The sequence below is a fragment of the Haliotis rufescens genome, unplaced genomic scaffold (genome assembly GCF_023055435.1).
Source record: "Haliotis rufescens isolate VD_foot unplaced genomic scaffold, xgHalRufe1.0.p SCAF_12, whole genome shotgun sequence".
Taxonomy (NCBI): domain Eukaryota; kingdom Metazoa; phylum Mollusca; class Gastropoda; order Lepetellida; family Haliotidae; genus Haliotis; species Haliotis rufescens.
This window is the reverse complement of record NW_025963802.1, coordinates 13,116,953-13,136,999: the sequence shown is the minus strand read 5'-3', so window position 1 is coordinate 13,136,999 and position 20,047 is coordinate 13,116,953. Positions and strand designations below refer to the sequence as shown.

Below are 20,047 nucleotides of genomic sequence, written 5' to 3'. Positions count from 1 at the left end.
ATACGGTTTAGAACTGGTAAGAGACAACTAGCGGGATTGGGGGGTCAGGCTTGCTGATTTGGCTGATGCATGTCAATATCCCAAATGCATAGATTGATGCTGATGATGTCAATAACTTGATTATTTATGAACTGTCGTGATAAAACTGTCTTAATATTGCTGAGTGCTGCCTTAATCAATGAGTGAGTGAGTGAGTTGGGTTTAACGCCGCTTTTAACATTCCAGTTATATCACGGCATGTCAGCTTAATGTAGGAGGAAAGCCCGAAGTGATGCAGGTCTCAGACGTTTACCACTTTGGTGAAACCCAAGAGCACAGGTATGGTGCTGACAAACCTAGAAACATAATTGTGGCGAACCGGGATTCGAACCTACAATCATAGGTTTCTGGCGTGCCAAGAGACGCAACTCTGCACAGCACCTTAGACGACTGGGCCACCTGTGCCCCCCGCAGTTTTAATCAACCAACAAACAACACGTGACCAGTGTTTACCTCGGAGAAGATCTGCCACATCCTGGTCACCTTCCTTCACAAGGTCCAGCGGAGTATGTCCGTCTCGATTCTTCTTGTTTGGGTCAGCCCCATGCTGAATAATAAGAACTAACTGTAAACCCATTCTCCTTGAACTAGTAGGTGTACCCTGGCCTACATTAGTGTTGCCCAGAGTTGGCATCAAAACATCCCAAGTAAAATATATACTACTCAAAAGAAAAACATCCATTTCTTTCAGACTACAGGTAATCTCTCATGCCATAACTATAGTCATATGAAAGAAAGGGTGTTTAAACTAATTTTGAGTAGTATTGTTAGCAATTCATTTTTAAACCTTGATGTAATGCTGATGCAGAAACTTACTCTTTGAAAAACTATGACAAGGATTTCATTTGTGTGCTCCTTAAATTTCATAACCATAATAGGCTAAAAAAATAACAGTCTTGGTTCTCAGGCACCACCCACATCATCATAAAGTCTGCATGTTTTGTTTTTATTTCCATTTTCAAAAAAATATAAAATTTATAATACTTACCGTATTCGACGTAATAAGCGCCCCGCTCTAATAAGCGCCCACGGCGATATTTATTAATATATTGGCTTGTGAACAATCCCAATTAGCACCCCTTCCGATTGATCAATGTACACAAGACTTATTTATTCGTGTATAATACGCACTCGTGTGTTATATGCACCCTTAATTATGGGCAATAAATTCTGGAAAAATATATCTGTCGTATATAAACATTTCAGGCTGTCAGCATAAACCATGAAATTTATCTTTCAACTCTGTTTTTTCCCCACCAAAATACCATTCTAATAAGAGCCCCTATTTCTAATTTTGAGAGCGCCCTGGGCGCTTATTACATCGAATACGGTAATCACAATGCACAAAAAATATTGAAAATGGAAACAAAAACGAAACGTGCAATGAACCTATGATAATTCAGGCAGTTTTAGCCATAACAACATGGGGCAAGAGTTGTGGCAACAACCCATCATTCATAAACAAGATAACTTGAAGAGAGCAGGTCAAAGCCTCAGTCAAAGCCAAACATTTCGTACCTTCAAAAGCAACTTGCAGATTTCAAATTTGCCTTTAGAAGCAGCTTCATGTAATGGCGTAAACTTCCACAGGTCTGCAACATTTACACACGCTCCATGCTGCAAGGGGAAGAACACACATGAAGCTACATGTCAAGTGATTATTGATTGACAGATTTTAGAAAAAAACAAACATTACAGGTCTGACTAGAAATAAATCTGGCATTACTATTATTTCTAAGAATATCAATAACAGAAGATTTCTCTTTCCTTGAGACCTTTTTTGCCTACCTATATTTGAGCCCATTGAGCTGGTGGCCTTACATACAAATAAACTTTTTCTTAGCCCAAACTTTTGGTTCTTATGAGCTATACTATACTGTAAGATACTATCTACAAAAACAATCATTATCAGTAAGAAATAAAATTCAAACATTGAAAGGTTATACATGATCTGGAATATTGCATGTCTCAAACATATTACTGATGTGAATTCGTTTTTCTTTCAAAATCATTGTCAGTGTTCTCTCAGGAAGGCCATGTTGCCTTGCCCTTGGGACTACTGTGAATTACTTTTTCAGTTTGAGATAAGTGGGGGGTTCTTCCATAAATCTTGTCTTATTGACGATGAGGAGTACCATTAGGCATATCCCAGAAGTCCCTTTTTATATAACAAGGCTCATTGGTTATGTGAGTGAGTGAAAATTGGGTAAAATTGGGTCGCTTTGAACAGTATTTCAGGTATATGACGAAATGAGTGAATGAGTATGGTTTTACGCCGCTTTTAGCAATATTCCAGCAATATCAGGGTGGGGGACACCAGAAATGGGCTGCACACATTGTACCCACGTCGGGAATCGAACCTGGGTCTTCAGCGTGACAAGCAACGCTTTAACCACTAGGCTACCCGACCGCACCTATATGACGATATCAGTCAGCTTGATGTGGGAGTTAAGCCTGAAGTGATGCAGGTCTTAACCACTTTATTGAAACCCACAAAGCATGAGTATGGTGCTGTAAAACCTAGAAATATAAATAATTAGGGTGAAACTGTGACTCGAGTCGGCAGTCATTGGCATTTGCCGTATCCTATGGATGACAACTGACACCTGGGTCGGCCGTGCCACCCCTATAATATCACATGCTATGGAACATTTCAACAGACCTTTATGAGTAACTCTGTGACTTCAAAGTGGCCATAGGAGCATGCATTGTGTAGAGGCACAAGTCCTCCCTTGTCCTTGGCGTGTACATCAGCTCCTTGCTGCAGCAGGTACTCCACGACGCTGACACGGTTGTAGCCTGCAGCGAAGTGCAGCGGCGTCGAGTGGCGCCCGTCAACATCTCGACAGTTAACGGCATGAGGGTTCGTGGCCACAAGCTTCTAGAAGAAAATGCAAAGCTGATGAAGCGATCAAAAATGCCTGTAATCTTTATGTTTCGTTTTAGCCTGGTCTTAGCAATATTCAAGAATCATGATGGTAGCCTTTGGGAAACCAAAAATCTTCTACACCACTGACCCATGTGCAGAATTAAATCTGGATCTTTCACATGACAAGTTAACACCACTAAGCTATCATACCGCCCCCATCATTATGTCATCCTGGTATTCCTCTTGGTGTTCATTAATGACAGCTGCTAACTCCTCAAGAATAGTCCACATATTAATAGAACCAGTTTAAGTTGAACCGATTTCATGATGGTGGGATATCTAACTCAATCATATAATACCCATCATTTATTATTAATATGTATCAATTCACAAAATGTTTTGATTATTTGCACATCAGAAGGTTCATATTCTTTGATCGACTTCCTAGCTCAAGATATGAATCCCTTATTCAGTCTAATCTATAGGGTTTCAATTACTAGAGCATTCGACATCTGAAAGGGGGAAAAAAATATCAGCTTTTGTTCTTTGTTATCAAATGATATAATTTTACCTCGGAGCATCTTGATACGTAAGTGTGGTGATACATATTGCAGGGAAACTTTGGTGTATGGTTTCAACCTTACCACTAGTAACCGTAATTATTTATTTATTTCACACTAATGAATAGGCATGTATGGAGACCAGTCCACCCTTAAACACATTGGCTGCAGATACACTGACATGTTGCAGCATTAGGTTAAAAAATAATAATAGGCTTGGTTCTTAGGCACTGCCCCCATCATCATAATGTTCAACACACATTTCCTTTTTATTGCCATTTTGAAACCCCCCCCAAAAATCCAAAAATATTCCAATGGTAGTCAAATACTGTACTCCAATACTTTACACATCAAGGAATACATTTATGTAGGGAGGCCCTTTCCCAGGTTGATTGTACTTTTACTGTTTATTTGGTTACACAACTGTTAATTTGGCTAGTTTGAACAAATGGTCAGCACTATAAAATAAGTTTGTTATATCTGTCAGTTCATTATAAGGGTGTTTGTTATAAACATAGTTTACCTGTATACATAATTTTGTAAAAATTCAAGGCTTTTCAAGGTTAACACTAAAAATCAAGGCTTTTCATTACCTTAAATTTCAAGGCTCTTTCAAGCCTGTGCAAACCTTGACAGGTGAAAATGATTCCAAATCAGGCATGTTCACAAAAAATCTGGACATAAGAATTGGAAAAATACAAAATGGTGACTGGCCCACCTTAACCATCTCCATATCCCCTGCCTTTGCTGCCTCCAGTAACTGGTAGTCGATGTCCGTCCCTCCGACTGGGGGGTCCTCTGTAAACACAAGCATGGCCATAGATGAATTCTCCATGTCACAGGTAATCATAGAAACCTTTTTGTGTAACGTCTACATGTAATCATGGTACTTTCAATATTTACTGTCACAGGTGACTTCTTTACATGCTGTCCCAGGTAATATCGCTATGTATTCACGGGTAATATAGCTATGTACTGTCACAGGTAATATCGCTATAACTTCACAGGTAATATCGCTATATATTCACAGGAAGTATCGCTATGTACTGTCACATGTAATATTGCCATCTACAGTTACGGGTAATATCACTATGTACTGCCACAGGTAATTTCTATATGTACTGTCACAGGTATTATCGTCATGTACAGTCACAGGTAATATCACTATGTACTGTCGCAGCTAATTTCAGAACACACTGTAACAAAAAATAACACAAAAATCTTATTAAATGATACCAAAAGCTAAGTTCAGCAAAGAAAACAATGGGCACAGACTGGTGTAGGATATCACTTACCTATCAGTAGCCTCTGGATATTTTCTGTGGCTAGCTGGGCGGCCGTGTAGCCCTGGAGGGACACTATACTTGGGTCGATGCCGTATGACATCAGCAGTCTACACGCCTGCATGTTACCCTGTTGTCCCACCCGGTGCAGCGCTGTCTGGCCATGGCCGTCTAATGCATTCACCTGAAACAGCCAAATATACCTATATCTCTAACTCACCTGAAGAGCAATAATCCAGCAATATCACAGCGGAGGACATCAGAAATGTGCTTGAGACATTGTACCAATAACAGGAAATAAATAAATGTCCCCCGCCTGTAAATACACCATAGTACCAAATATGAAGACAATACAGCGATTAGTTCTTGAGATATTGCGGCAACACCGTTTTCTAACTCCAAAAGCAGATTTGCCTGCTGTGACCTTGAAAATGGGGTCAAGGTCACCAAAACCGACTGGTGTCTGCGGAGTCTGTATATACACCATAGTTCCAAATATGAAAACAATCCAGTGTTTAGTTCTTGAGATATCGCTGCAACACCGTTTTCCAACTCCAAAAGCAGATTTGCCTGCTGTGACCTTGAAAATGGGGTCAAGGTCACCAAAACCGACTGGTGTCTATATATTCACCATAGTTCCAAATATGAAGACAATCCAGTGTTTAGTTCTTGAGATATCGCTGCAACACCGTTTTCTAACTCCAAAAGCAGATTTGCCTGCTGTGACCTTGAAAACGGGGTCAAGGTCACCAAAACCGACTGGTGTCTGCGCTGTCTGTATATACACCATAGTTCCAAATATGAAGACAATCCAGAGATTAGTTCTTGAGATATCGCGGCAACACCGTTTTCCAACTCCAAAAGCAGATTTGCCTGGTGTGACCTTGAAAATGGGGTCAAGGTCACCAAAACCGACTGGTGTCTGCGGAATTTGTATATACACCATAGTTCTAAATATGAAGACAATCCAGTGTTTAGTTCTTGAGATATCGCGGTAACAAACAGGTGGGACGTACGGACGGTCGTGAATACTATATCCCCGGCTTCGCGCTTTCGCGCGGCGGGGGACAAAAATAAAGGTTTCTTCATCATATTTACCTACAAAACACAAAACAGAATCCAACTGGAGCCCAGAACAATACCTAGAGCTGAGGACACAGACTAAAGTGACTTCTAGTAATGTTTCAGCCATGAGATTTACAGTAACTAGGAATAAGTCAGGTTTCAGCATGGCAGCATCGACATGGCAGGACCCATTACCCTACATCTGATCATGTTCTCCTAACTCCTAATGCTGCAATGACCTACCTTGGCTCCATGCTTGAGTAGGACATCCATCACATCATAGTGGGCCTTATCTCCAGCAATATGTAGTGGTGTCAAGTAGCTGTGGAGGAAACAGTACGTTACCTAGGTGACCCTTGTAGGCAGGTTATGGGGTATTATACAGGAAAGATGCTAAGGTTCTACATAGAACACAATTGCTCCTCAAATAGAAACTTTCAATAATTAGTGTTATGGGCCTATCTGTCACAAGGATGATTCATATGTTTGTTTGTTGTCACCACACACAGCAATATGAGGGCTGTGTGTTAATAATTGAGTGTCGACCAGACAATCCAGTGATTGACATCATCCACGCCATTGAGATACAATGACATGCATCAACAGAGTCAGCGAGCCTGACTACCCGATCCCAGTAGTAGCCTCTTACGACAAGCATTGATTCTTATGTAACTAGTTACATGCAATAATATGTGCTTCAAAAGATTGGGTTCAAAATCATATTTAATTTTTGGAATATCATAATTTAGAAGAAGATAAAAGACAAAGAGCAAACGATTCTTCCTACATCGTTCAATGTCTCTGGGAATTGTAATCAAACACAAGATAATTGGCCAGACTCACTCTTTGTTTTTATCGTTGAGGTTAGCTCCCTTCCTAATGAGCTGCTCCACCACCTGCTTCCTCTTCGGGAAGGGTGAGGCCGCCGCACAGTGCTGAAACACAACATGAGAATTCTCAAATCACACAACCATTAACAGCCACATAAATGTCAGCAGCAGCATTTCATGAATTCCAGCGGACACCAATATGAACAGAGTCAAAGTCAAACTTGTTGCCTTGAAATGAAAAAAAATATAAATTCTAAAAATCCCTAAATAGCAAAAGGCACCATTGACCTGGTCTTTGCGTGTGCAAAGTTTCATGAAAGGATACCTACCAGTTTTAGAGATATGGTCTGGACAAACACCACTAAGAACAGAGTCAAAGTCAAACTTGTTGAGACAAAGTCCAAATTGTTTCCATGGAAATCAAGAAAAATAAACATGCAAAAACTCTGCAAAAGGCACCAAATAGCAAAAGGCACCACTTCAGGATCTGTTTGATGTATCTGCCAAGTTATGTTGGTATTTTAGTTGTACCCCAGAAACGAAATGATTACGGATGAACAGACAGACAATGCGACGACTATATCTCTCACATTAGGGGATTAATTAACACTGATCATAATGCTCTAATTGTTCAATTATTTAAGTGGGGCCAACTGACCTTGCAACAGGTGAGGGAGGAAACCAACTCTCAGCACTCATCATATTATTACTACAACTCAAGACTACCTACCAGAGCTGAATCCCCAGTGTAAGGATGCTTGAAGTTGACGACATCCATTGTCAAATATTTCTTCACCCTGGCCAGATCCGATTGTCTTGACCCCTCCAGTAATGAGTGGCCCTTGTATTCAACTGTAACAGGGAAAGGCATTGAAAACACAAACCAATAACATATAACCCCTGTCATAATTCATTATAATTCATAATTCATAATTCATAATTCATTACAGTGTGTTACAGCAAACATCGACCATACTCGTATCAAACTGACATATGCAATTGTTCAAAAACGTGTCAAATTTTACAGTAATGGAAAACTTTGGAATAAATAGGCAGCTTATGGAGACAAAACTAAACATTAGCTTTGGATCAAATACACCTAAAATGGCAGGCAACTGACAAGGCCATGGTCATCTAAACAGAACTCTTTCTTTCATTACTTACACTGTAGCCTCTCCTGGAGTTCCCTGGTGGGAGCAACATCCAACGCACTCTTGGAATGACAGTTGACCAGTGTTGGATCTGCTCCGTGAGACAAGAGCAGCGAGCACACTTCTACACGGGACTTTGACGCTGCCTCGTGAAGCGGTGTGAACTGCCACAGGTCCATGGCATTAACACTGGCACCAGCCTGCGACCACACATTGAGTTGTTTCAATAGGAGTTCAATGATTAGACTACTACAAGGATTCTTGCAACAATTCGTTTTTCCTTGTTATCATCACCAAGGTATTCAATCAATTAGGTAAAAACAAAAGTGATCACCTATAACAAAATCAAGGCAAAGCCAATGCAATTGAAAAATGAATTAACTCACTTTTATTGAAGACATGATGGTGACAGTTAGGTCTTAAACTGATTTGAACAGTATTTCAGTTCTATCACAATGTGTCAGTGAGTGAGTTTGGTTTAACGCCGCTTTTAACAGTATTCCAGTTATATCACGACATGTCAGCTTAATGTGGGAGGAAAGCCCGAAGTGATGCAGGTCTCAGACGTTTACTACTGCGGTGAAACCCACGAGCACAGGTATGGTGCTGACAAACCTAGAAACATAATTGGGGTGAACCGGGATTCAAACCCACAATCATAGGTTTCTGGCGTGCCCAAGGGACACTCTGTACAGCGAATTGCGGTGCCTTAGACAACTGGGCCACCCGTGCCCCCTCACAGTGTGTCAGCTATGAGAACAAGGTAATGCAGGTCATACACGTCTGTCACCAAAACATACAAGCGGTGCTGCTGACACGACAAGATGCAAACCCGAGATGAGCACATCCTGAGGCAGCAATGGGATACAATATTTGCACCAGTGTTTTCATTCTCTCCACCTCCAGGGCTCGCATTTCAGTAAACCTACACTAACCACAGGATCTGGTTCTCTCGATCCCAAATTATTCCCCTTAATTTTTATTAACATCTTACCGACCAATCAAATGTCCAGATAAGGAATAAGCAAAAGGGGTAGGGGAGGTGGACACAAGGACATTCTTTCCATCAAGAAGATCATTGAAGGCTTTCTTTTGCGTGTTAGTCAGTTTTCCAATGTTGAATTTCTTGCATACCATATCGTACTCAGTGGGACTGGCCGTCATGCTGAGGCTGGTTTGTAACTTGATTTCTGATTGGTCCATTAGACTTAGTAGCATAACAAATCAATTGGTTAATGACAATCAAGGGCAGGTAACTTAAGATCTCAAGAACAGCGGGAATGGATCCAGGGGCTGGTGTAGGTGTACCAAAGTGCGAACCCTGGGGGCATAGAGGATTCAGAATCCTCTCAAGCAATAGCAATCACACTGACCTTCAACAGCATCTCTGTGACCTCAAAATGTCCATAGGAGCAGGCATTGTGCAAGGGGACAAGGCCACTGAAATGCAGAATTCAATCAGGTTACTCAACGCTCAACAAATAATTGTCCTGATCTTACATGTCTGATCACTCTCAGCAGGGCAGAGATCTAATAGAAGATAAGACTTGGGTGATAAACAAATTACAAGTAACTCATATAGCACAGAAACATAAAAACATGTAGTTTTTCAGAGACGAAACATTTGACACCAGACATGTCTTAGAACCATGTCTTCACCAAAAAAAACCCCCAAAACAATAGATGCACAAAGTTATTAAAAACATTGCCAAAGAACCAGTTGCTTCTACTTCTTCAGAATGTGTAAGATGGCGTTTAGCAAACTTCCAACAATGGGGTACCAAGAATGGGCCTCACACACTGTACACACGACCATAATCAAAGCAAGGTGATGACATCTGAATGGGCCATCTCACCATCCAAGTTTACAAAGTAAACTAAGGGAATGAACACCACCCGAGAATGTCAAAACTGTATTTGTGAAACCTACCCCTTGTCTTTGGCGTGGACATCAGCTCCATGCTGTAGAAGCAGCTGCACGATCCTAGTTCGGTTGTAGCCTGCTGCGAGATGGAGTGGTGTGGACTGTGGACAAAACGGTCACAATGAGCTGCACTCAAAATATTCTCAGTAAACATCTACAGAAAACTATGTTAATAAAGAACACGCTTATAACGAACTGACCTACTTAATCTGTTTCTTTTTGGTCCCAACCATTTGCGTGTATATGCTGTATAATATTTATGCATATAACGAACTATTGTTATAATGAACTAAAATTAGTCTCTTTGAGTTTATTATACATGTTATAACCGCAGTTTCCTGTACTCCATGTGTAGTCTTTTCTACTATACTGGTACATCTCTTACTGATTTTGTTCCTAAGTGTTGATTGCAGTGATAAAAGCTGTATCTGATCACTTTGCGGAATGACTGTTTCACTTTAATTTGACTAACGTGAAACTGTAGACTCCCTGAACTACACAACCACTTTGATTGTATCCCCAGTGACCTACCTTCCTGCCATCACTGGCGTGACAGTTGACATTGAGAGGGGTTAGTAGTGACATGAGCTTCTCCTCGTTGCCGCTCCGTGCTGCCTCCAGGAGCTCGTCTTTCTTGTACTCCCCTGGAGAAATAGACAATAATCAGTGGTTGGCTGAAGGCTTTCCATCAACACCTAGTGCTTCACTGCTCACGCTATGTTGGATGCAGTGAAGCCTTGTTACTCTAGGCATGACTCTTCACGTATTATACTCAACCTTTGACAGGGATAATCAGATGTCATTCTATTTATATATACAGTAGTTAATTGTGACAATCAGTTTTGTGTATCATGAAAAGATAAACATATCCTTATCAAAAGTTGAGGAATTACATCTTTGTATACTACTCAAAAGAAGTTCAGGAACACCCGATTCTTTCATATTACTATAGTTAATCTGTTATGGCATGACAGATTAACTTTTTCAATTTGAAAGAACTGGGTGTTCCTTAACATCTTTTGAGTAGTATATGTATGCTAAAGAATATGACATTAGTTTCAAGCATTACACCAAGTATTTGTTAATCCTACAAATTGTTCATTCACGCGATTGTGCTACTGACAGGATTTCACAGTACTGCAAATTTACAGCTGTGGTCTTTTTACCAGGATAATATGTTACCAGGACGAATAATGTCTTATTTAAATTCATACAAATAAATTAAATATAATTAAATTTTAAAACAGGAAATTATAATTTCTGCCATGTTTACCCAAACATGAAATCAAGTAATAATTTCCTTTAAAAAATCTGATTGGATGATTAGTTTCGTTAGAAATGTACAACTATACAACTATACAAATACCTGTAAGAACGGCCTTTGCTGTTGGGTCAGAGAGGTCGAGAGCTGTTTTCCCATCAGTGTTTCTGATATTTGGGTCAGCCCCATGCTGTAGTAGAACTGGGAGAAAAAAATCAACATGTCACCATGGTAACAAACTAACACTTAATCCATGTTAATCACAAATCACAAATATTAATTTCCAGGATCAATTAGACATTTTAGAATTAGCAAGAGATGTAGAAATATTTAGCCACCATTCCAATGTGATTGCAACGGGAGAACACCACAAATGGTCTACTCCACAACTAATCCACCACCCCATACCTAGAATGAAATAAAACTATTTCCTATTTCAAAATGTGTGGAAAAAAGAGAGAGTAAAGTTTCACGAAAAGGAAAGTAAAGTTTAAATAACCACTGATCACATGAAATCATAATCCATTCTGTGAGAGAATACTTCGAAATGTATATTCCTGTTTTGTCAGCGTCACACAACAGAAAAAGCAATCCTGTCTCACCAATACAGACATCCAGCTTTCCCTTAATGGCCGCTTCATGGAGTGGAGTGTAGTTCCAGTTGTCTCGGGCGTTGGGGTCCGCCCCCTGTCTCAGCAGCAGCTGCACCACTTCCGCATGGCCGAAAGAGCAGGCGTTGTGCAATGGGATGAGTCCCCCATCGTCCTTGGCATGAACATTAGCACCACAGTCCAGTAGGTGCTCTACAACGTCCTTCCTCCCAAAGCCTGCAACACAGAGCAAGTGTGTTGGTGATTTTGCACAGTACTTAACACTATGACACAACAGAGGACACCATTATATCCAGGTGTCCAGGTCCAGGTTATCCATTATAACCTAGGTGTTAAGCATGATAAGCATGCGTATTAACCAATAGGCTACCCCACTGCGCCCATGCAAAAATATCATAAGTTAGATGAAACAGATCTTAGTAATGATAAGATATATAGTTGAACAACTTCGTAAGTACAATTAGGAACGACGTTACGGTGGTTCTAACACTGTTATCAAGCAAGTGATATCTCATCCATACTTAGTACACTAACTTCTCAATGCCTCTCAAAAAAAGATACAGATCTCGCCTAAACCTCTTACTAACTTACCAATTTACCAAAACACAGATTATTTACACTTTTGACATGTTTTGCATGAATCTTCGCATGCTTAGCGACATTATAAATAATTTCCCGGTTGATGAGATTACTTCTTTGATTACGTCTTTCAGACATTCAGTTGGAAATAAAAGTGAACTTTACCGTAAAACTATTCATTCAGTCTACACGCAGATGTGCCCTTTGACCCCACTGCAGCTTGTCAATGATTAAAGGTGAACACGCCATGATGGTAACCATTCATGTGTGTCAGCTTGACCGCAATCATCAATACGTAATCTAATACCAATATGAACAATCTACTTATGGAAAATGTATTAAAGTTATTCTTTCACACATTATGCGCATGAATATTTTATCCATGATTGTTAAAAAACTGTACTCCAGCCCTGCAAAGAAAACACATAACTGTGCAGACAAGAACATACACCGCACTAGTACATGCAGCGATTCATAACAATTCCAAGAAGCATTTATCACTTATTTATGTGTTCAAATTACCATTACAAAGTGGAAACAGTTGTGGAATGTGTCAGACATGGCTGGTGTGCAATACTAGAAGTCAGCAAACATAATCATATATTCAACAATAATTTGAATGTTTTATTTTTCTAAAGGATCTGATATTTGATTTCTGCACATCACATACATGCAGTTCTTGATAATGTAGATACATAGACAGGTAGACTGTTAATATATTCAAAACGCAGATGAAATAGCATGCTTTAATATTTGACATTAACCGCAGCCCATGTTCATATTCAGTAACAGCTACTGAACAATAGCACAATGTGTGTTATCAGAGACTGTTTCACAGGCAGTGGCGTGCACATGAACATCATGATTAAGATATTTCTCAGAAAAACTTGACAATTGTGTACCATATGCATGGTACACAAACATATAATGTTTATATCATAAAGTATAGATAATTTATTGATAACAACTACTTTATTTACTGTAAACATGGTAAAGGTGACATTTCGATATAGATCCTTATACAAATTCCAAAAACTCGCATTCAGGTAAACATGATAGATAAAGAAGTTGTTATCTATAAATTACCTATACTTTGTCATCCATCAACTAGAAGTATCGCTTATCAAACAATGTATATCATTGATTAATGATTATGGTGAGGTAAATAACGCAGATTGAAATACCTGTGTGAATCTTACGACGTTCACAATGTTGTGATGATGTGTGAAGTCTTCGTCTTGTTTTTCTACATTCAGACATCATAACTTGAAGTGCCATTACATATACATGAACTAATGAATAGTATGGCCATGCAACTCCAGTATCCACCTGTAGCCTGTCGGGCCTTTGACAATTGTGATGTGCATGGACAGATTCAGTATGTTTTATTCATCCACAATAAAGTGTCAAAACTTCCACATAAGGAGATGACAGATGAGGCTAAGGAGAGTGATAGGATTACCTGAACACATGTTTTTATGTAATTCAAGTGGCATTTACAGGTAGTGCTGCATTCATTCAGATGCAATCAGGCTCTTGGTTTCAATGTGTTGTCCAGACATTTTGCACTTAATGAGGTGACACTTCAGACACAAAGTCTCAATCAAAATTGTTTGAACAGTAAGGGTGTGGATGGGCTAGTCCAAGCTCTGGCTATGTGATTACCTCTAAACACCCCATCAACTTCACTTGAGGCTATTGACTGGCAGGTGTCATAATGAGACCAGCCAATCAGATGTAAGTAGCTTCCTGTATCAGCCAATGAGAGTGTGACCCTGATAGCCCTTTCACCATCTGGAGGGCATTCAACACATGTCAAAAGAATTATCTATTGAAATCTCATCAGAGCAGAGCGAGAGATTGTGTGTAATCCCCAGAGACTGTTGACACCCCTGGCAGGTGGTCAATACTACTAAACTGACCACTAGTCCTGGTCACTACTGGTCAACTGTCAAAGCTCAGCTGTACTCATAATTGTTATTTATGACTGACAGCATGACCTGTTGACATGGACAATTTATTGGGGTCATCTGAGATCAGTGATCTATGCTTGATAGCAAAGTGCAATGAATTTGAACTAATGAATAATTAAAATAGCCGTTGGCATCACATAATATTTCAGTGTACAACAAGTTTTATCAAAAGGATTGCTTACAAATTCTGAATCAGGAACACTTTACAAAATTTTAAAACACTTTTTTTTACACTTTAAAATTTTAAAATTTCAAAAAATCGATATAAGCAACCCCTAAAAGCCCCCTCTTGTGTTGCACACACAACTTTCACCCTTCTCGGAATACACTAAATGGTCTGGCCCGGCCCGTGTGCGAAATACGCTGCAGTCGGAAAGCGCACGTTAAATCTTCTATATCAGTCAGTCAGACTTTACAAAGTAATTGTACATGGAAAATGCACATTGATGATTTTGTAAGGAAATGTTGTCCTCTGGCTAACTGTTTAAGGAGTTATAAATATCGTCTATCCTGAACTACCTTAGAAACTATGTACAAAACTATTTTGATTATTGTTGTCATATTTGGGACAACCGTACTAATGAAAAAGCTAACTTATTAGAAAAATTACACTCAGATGCTCTTAGAACCATATGTGGCCCTGTCCGTGGTACGAGTCATCAGAAGATTTATAATGAAACAAATTGTAAGTCATTAAAAGACAGAAGATACAATTTAAAGCTGGTAATGTTTTACAAAATGAATAACCATTTATCCCCTGAATATCTTTGTAGGCTTATTCCTAGTACAGTTTCGGAAAACACAAATTATGACTTAAGGGATAAAACTAATCTTCAAACAGTGAAGTGTAAAACAAAAGCTTATGCAGATTCATTTATACCAGCTACAACACAACTTTGGAATATGTATATGGAAAACCTAATGGGGGCAGAGACCCTTACACAATGTACAATTCATTTGTTACATGTAACCTTCATTGATGTATTTATTGTAATATGTCCTATGTGTAATGGAGCGGTATTGACATAAGCGCTTCGCTTGTTTACCAATCCATTTTCACACTTTTGTGAAAGTAAATATGTTTAAACCAAACCAGGGAACAAACAATTTGGAAATTACTCAATTCTGTCCTGCCAATCAGAGTCTATTAAATCACAATAAACTCCCAAATTCGACATCTGCATCACAGCGGAAGCTTATATTTATAGTAGTGCAGTGGTAGAAACTAACAATTTTTGTCCACTAGTCCTTATATTATAATGATAACATACAGCAAAACCCTTAAAAATGACAAATTTCTACTTGTCCTTAATACCTTAACTATTGGGCAGTTTGGCAAGGACAACACAACTAGTGCCAATTTCCACCACATAGTGGTGTCATTATATGGTGATACAATACATTGATTTACAATCCTTGATCACAAAAGAGAAGCATAAAGCATCTTTGGTGTGATATCCACAGGAACAAGTTTAAGCGTGGTTACATTTGCAGGTTACATGGCTCTTCTTTGAAAACACAGAATTTTTATCTCCTAAATTAACATCAAATTGATTGTTAAAAAAATATGTTTTGAAAAAATGAAAAAAATCAACACTATCCCATGTAAATAGTGGTGGGACGATACAGCGATGCATCAGTTGATCGCAATTTTTTACTTCTCGATACAAGTTTCGATTACAGTTGCACACTTAGTAAAAAATGTTGTTTCTGACCTTGAAATGTTTGCTTGAATAACTGTTCCACTAAACACTAATCAGTAGTGCAAGTTAATAGTGAAAACATAAATATTTTCATTTGTTGTGCCATACTTGAAACTGCCAACTGCAAATCGTCAGTGTGCCAGGCTTTTGGCCATCCTGTCTATGAAAAAGATGGCTTTCGCACATGCAAATATCGTTGCACATATCGGCTCATCATGAGTAAGGTATCGTGATACGTATCGGATCTCGGAGTTGGTGTATCATCCAACCCCTGCAAATAACAGGGCTCAATTTAGAGAACTTTATAGAACTTGCAACAGGTTCATGTTGACATGAAAACCTAGTTGCAACAGACAAAACCAGGTTGCACCCTGGTCCCATCAATTTATAAAAGTAGAAACACAGAAGCATAAACTAGTCTAAATCTCAGATCCCTGATGACTGTGCCAGTGTCAGGTGTCATGAATTACACATAACACAGGGATTGGTGATGGAATGTGGTCAAGAGAGCTTAGAGATACTGAGTGTGTTCAAAGATTGATGTGTGGACAAGTACAGATTAGTCAGATAAAAATCAAAACAATTTTAACATGCACTTGGTGCATGTAGACATGAATATTAGGGCTACAACGAATACTCTATGAGACGAATACGATTCGTATCATGAATATAGTGTAATGAATACGAATAGCAATTCATGAATACAATAACAAGTCAGCAGTTGATGTATTATTTGTTGTAATCAGTGAAACAATAACAACATAATATTTTTGATATGGTTGGTTAATTATTAATATATTATACATTTATATACTGCACTTATCCAGGAACTAGTATCTGCACAAATGCGACAATTACCTGTGACCACAATACTGTCAAATTAAATATTATGAGAGTGTCGTCTTTTGAAGATCTATGCATATAATATGTTCTTATAGGTATTTTTAGGTACAGGGTATGTAAATGTACATGACTGCATATTCATAAATATTTGAATCTAGTGGCCACGAATAACGAATTCAATACGGTTCGATTCACCGAATACGTGAGTTAATCGTAACAGCCCTGATGAATATTACTTGCATTTTTCAGTAATAGGATGCACTGGTGCATTATCATGTAGCTACAAGGAGCCCTGAATAATCACGATGAGAGAAGGTCTGCACCAACAAAAGTATGCATTCATACATTTCCTTCAGAGCTGTCTCATATTTGAAACCTTCAGCGAGCCATGCGACTAACGAGATCAGGTGGTCAGGCTCGCTGACTTGGTTGAAACATGTCATCGTATCCAAACTGCGTACATCGATGTGCATGATATCAATCACTGGATTGTTTAATCCAATCCAGACAAGATTATTTACAGATTGACTTCATATAGATCTAATATTACTGTGCCACAAATAACTATATAAAATCATATTAGAAACATTACCGTTGCCATACAATGTCAGTTTTTTTAGTCAGCAGCTGTAACCCACTCTCTACAGTAACTGGATGTGCTTTGTCAGCAGTTTACAGTCTCGACACAAGAACATGTGTACTTACAAATATTTCTAAATTATTCACCAGAGCGGTATATATTTCCCGTTCATGAAATATTAACTTACAAATGTTTCAGACTTACCATGTCAATCATGATAATAGGTATGAGTGTTATTACAGATAACAAATAAAAAATTAATGTTGCATTCTCTTGCCTGTAGCCATGGTAGCTATGTTCATTTGAAGAAAAGTTGTAATATACATTATTAGTTTGATTGCTTTGTTGTTGTTTAACGCCGCTCTCAGCATATTCTGACTATATGACAGTGGTCTGTAAATTTTTGAGCCTGGACAAGACAATCCAGTGATTGACAGCATGAGCATCAATCCACGCAATTGGGATCGATGACATGTATCAACCAAGTCAGCGAGCCTGATCACCCGACCGCGTTAGTCGCCTTTTACGACAAGCATAGTCGCCTTTTACGGCAAGTATGGGTTGCTGAAGACCAATTCTACCCCGGAATCTTCACGGGTCCCATCAAATTGGGATCGATGACATACATCAACCAAAAGTCAGCGAGCCTGACCAACCGATCCTGTTAGTCACCTCTTACGACAAGCATAGTCGCCTTTCACAGCAAGCATGCAAGTGTGTGTGGTGTGGTGTGGTGTGGTGTGGTGTGGTGTGGTGTGGTGTGGTGTGGTGTGGTGTGGTGTGGTGTGGTGTGGTGTGGTGTGTGCGTGTCACACAAATGTTGAGATTTGATGCAGAGAAAGAATATGCTCCCGGCTCTCAGGCATGTTAAGTAAATTATCATTTATGATTATTATTGGGGGTCTCCTGGGCCCACACTTTCGTTAGTTTTTAACAATTATTTTAACAACTGTTAAACAAACCTGTACATAACCGACTTATTTTTGTTCATATTCAATTATCCGATAACTTGATTGACTAACTATCAAACAATGTCAGATAACTTATATCTGTATTCATGTATACATGTCATGTTATTAAATACAATTTGATAACCATATTAAAGTATTGAAGAAAATAATAAGTTGAGTTTTCTCTCTACTTTGCATAGGGAAAGAAAAACAACAGACTTGTTATTTGAAGGGTCAGTAAGATCCATGTCTCATTCTGCTAAAATTGTTGATAAGTCACAGCAGTTGGCATAGATGAAAAAACCCAATTGAAATCAGTAATCATTTCTATGCTGATTATAGATATCACCAGACTGATATCAGAGATAACACAAATAACACTCCCTAGCACAATCTGCGTGTACTTGCATGAACAAAGACTTTTCAAAGCAAAATAAGAGTAGGTTGGATATATATATTTACAAATAGGCCTTTCAGTTGTTTCATTTAACAGCCTCAAATATTTGTTTTTTAAACATTATTTAAAGACTAGTCCAGGACAAGTGTAAACCCTGTTTCACTTATCTTCAGAGTTAGTATTGTAGCTAGTCCTGCTTGAGTGAGACATGTTTGCTATGTTTACATGTTATGTCAGTTTTATTCAGTTCCAATTTACAGCAAAATTAAAACATGGAGAACTGGTTAAAAACAAGAAGCCCCCCCCCCCCCCCCCAATGTTACTTGTCAATGAGAACTACCAACAGGTTTTCACTTGACCATGTTGACCTCAGCACAAGTTAGTAGTCTCGGTCAAGCATGAATTTCAAAGGCAGTTTAATATGTTAAACACTCATCAGGGTTAGAAACTAACAGTTTTCATCCACTGGTACTTATAATGATAACGTGTAGTAAAACACTTGAAAAGGGGCAAATTTCTACTAGTCCTTATGATACCTTTACCATTGGGCAGTTTGGCAAGGACTATAGGACTAGTGCCAATTTCTAATGCTGCTCATGTATCAAATAATAACAGACATGAGTTAAAGGAACCACAATGCTGAACAAATAATGTTCTCTACTTAAAAGTAAAGAAAGGCTCCTGAGATACCTGTTCAGCATGCATCAATGGTTATCATAAGAAACCCAACTAAATTGGCTCAGAAACCCAACTTAATTGGCTCATATGAATCTAAGAAAGCATAATGAAGTCTAGACTGTGTGATTGTCTTTAACCAAAGGCAAAGTGCAATATCTCCAGCCTTAAGGCCTGTGGGCCAGATGATCCAAGGGTGGATATCCTAGCTGTTGACCTGATGTCAAAGGTTGACCTAATGACCTGACCCCCTCCAGTCTGACCCAGGGGAGGGGTTGTGACAGTGAATGAGGAGGGTGAAGGTTGACAGTTGACAGACAGAGACAACAGATGAGTGACTTCTGGCACACATGCTTGTCTAGGTGGTCCTGTCCCTCAATAGCAAATAGCCTGGATAAACACATATCAGCTGTGCCCTATCTCAAAGGAAAATACACTCTGACAAAAACAAACAAAGATTAGGAAATGATACTTTGTGTTTTACATGGAACTGGCATCACCAGGAACTTGAGTAGAGTAATAAAGTTCAATATGTTATTGTTCGTTATCATTATTGCATCATGATCATAATCAGAATATTTCACCTTATAACTTCCCTGACGCATCTTTAATGTTGAAAAGGTAATTATTATCAGAGCTCCAGATAAGCTGCGTATCTGCGTGTAATACGCATCAGAAATGCAGAAATGTGCAGTAAAATAAAATCCAAGCGTATCAAATATGCAGCGAACATTACAGATACGCTACAAATATA

The 20,047-nt window shown here is 38.9% G+C and overlaps 1 protein-coding gene across 2 annotated transcripts in view; it reads right to left on the bottom strand.

The window, feature by feature from the left end:
* The window catches only part of LOC124142023 (poly [ADP-ribose] polymerase tankyrase-1-like), a 43,937-nt gene that overhangs the window by 19,679 nt on the left and 4,211 nt on the right, over nt 1–20,047 (bottom strand). The window contains exons 2-15 of one of the 2 annotated variants that reach the window (XM_048393370.1): nt 11,585–11,809; nt 11,088–11,183; nt 10,253–10,365; nt 9,728–9,822; nt 9,171–9,237; nt 7,811–7,997; nt 7,377–7,498; nt 6,660–6,751; nt 6,060–6,138; nt 4,764–4,935; nt 4,187–4,266; nt 2,702–2,920; nt 1,558–1,656; nt 493–586 (exon numbers count right to left, since the gene is read on the bottom strand). In XM_048393370.1, coding sequence (XP_048249327.1) covers nt 493–586; nt 1,558–1,656; nt 2,702–2,920; nt 4,187–4,266; nt 4,764–4,935; nt 6,060–6,138; nt 6,660–6,751; nt 7,377–7,498; nt 7,811–7,997; nt 9,171–9,237; nt 9,728–9,822; nt 10,253–10,365; nt 11,088–11,183; nt 11,585–11,809 — 1,740 coding nt within the window. The remainder of the gene's footprint in view (nt 1–492; nt 587–1,557; nt 1,657–2,701; nt 2,921–4,186; nt 4,267–4,763; nt 4,936–6,059; nt 6,139–6,659; nt 6,752–7,376; nt 7,499–7,810; nt 7,998–9,170; nt 9,238–9,727; nt 9,823–10,252; nt 10,366–11,087; nt 11,184–11,584; nt 11,810–20,047) is intronic. The other variant, XM_048393371.1, reaches the window with a different exon arrangement.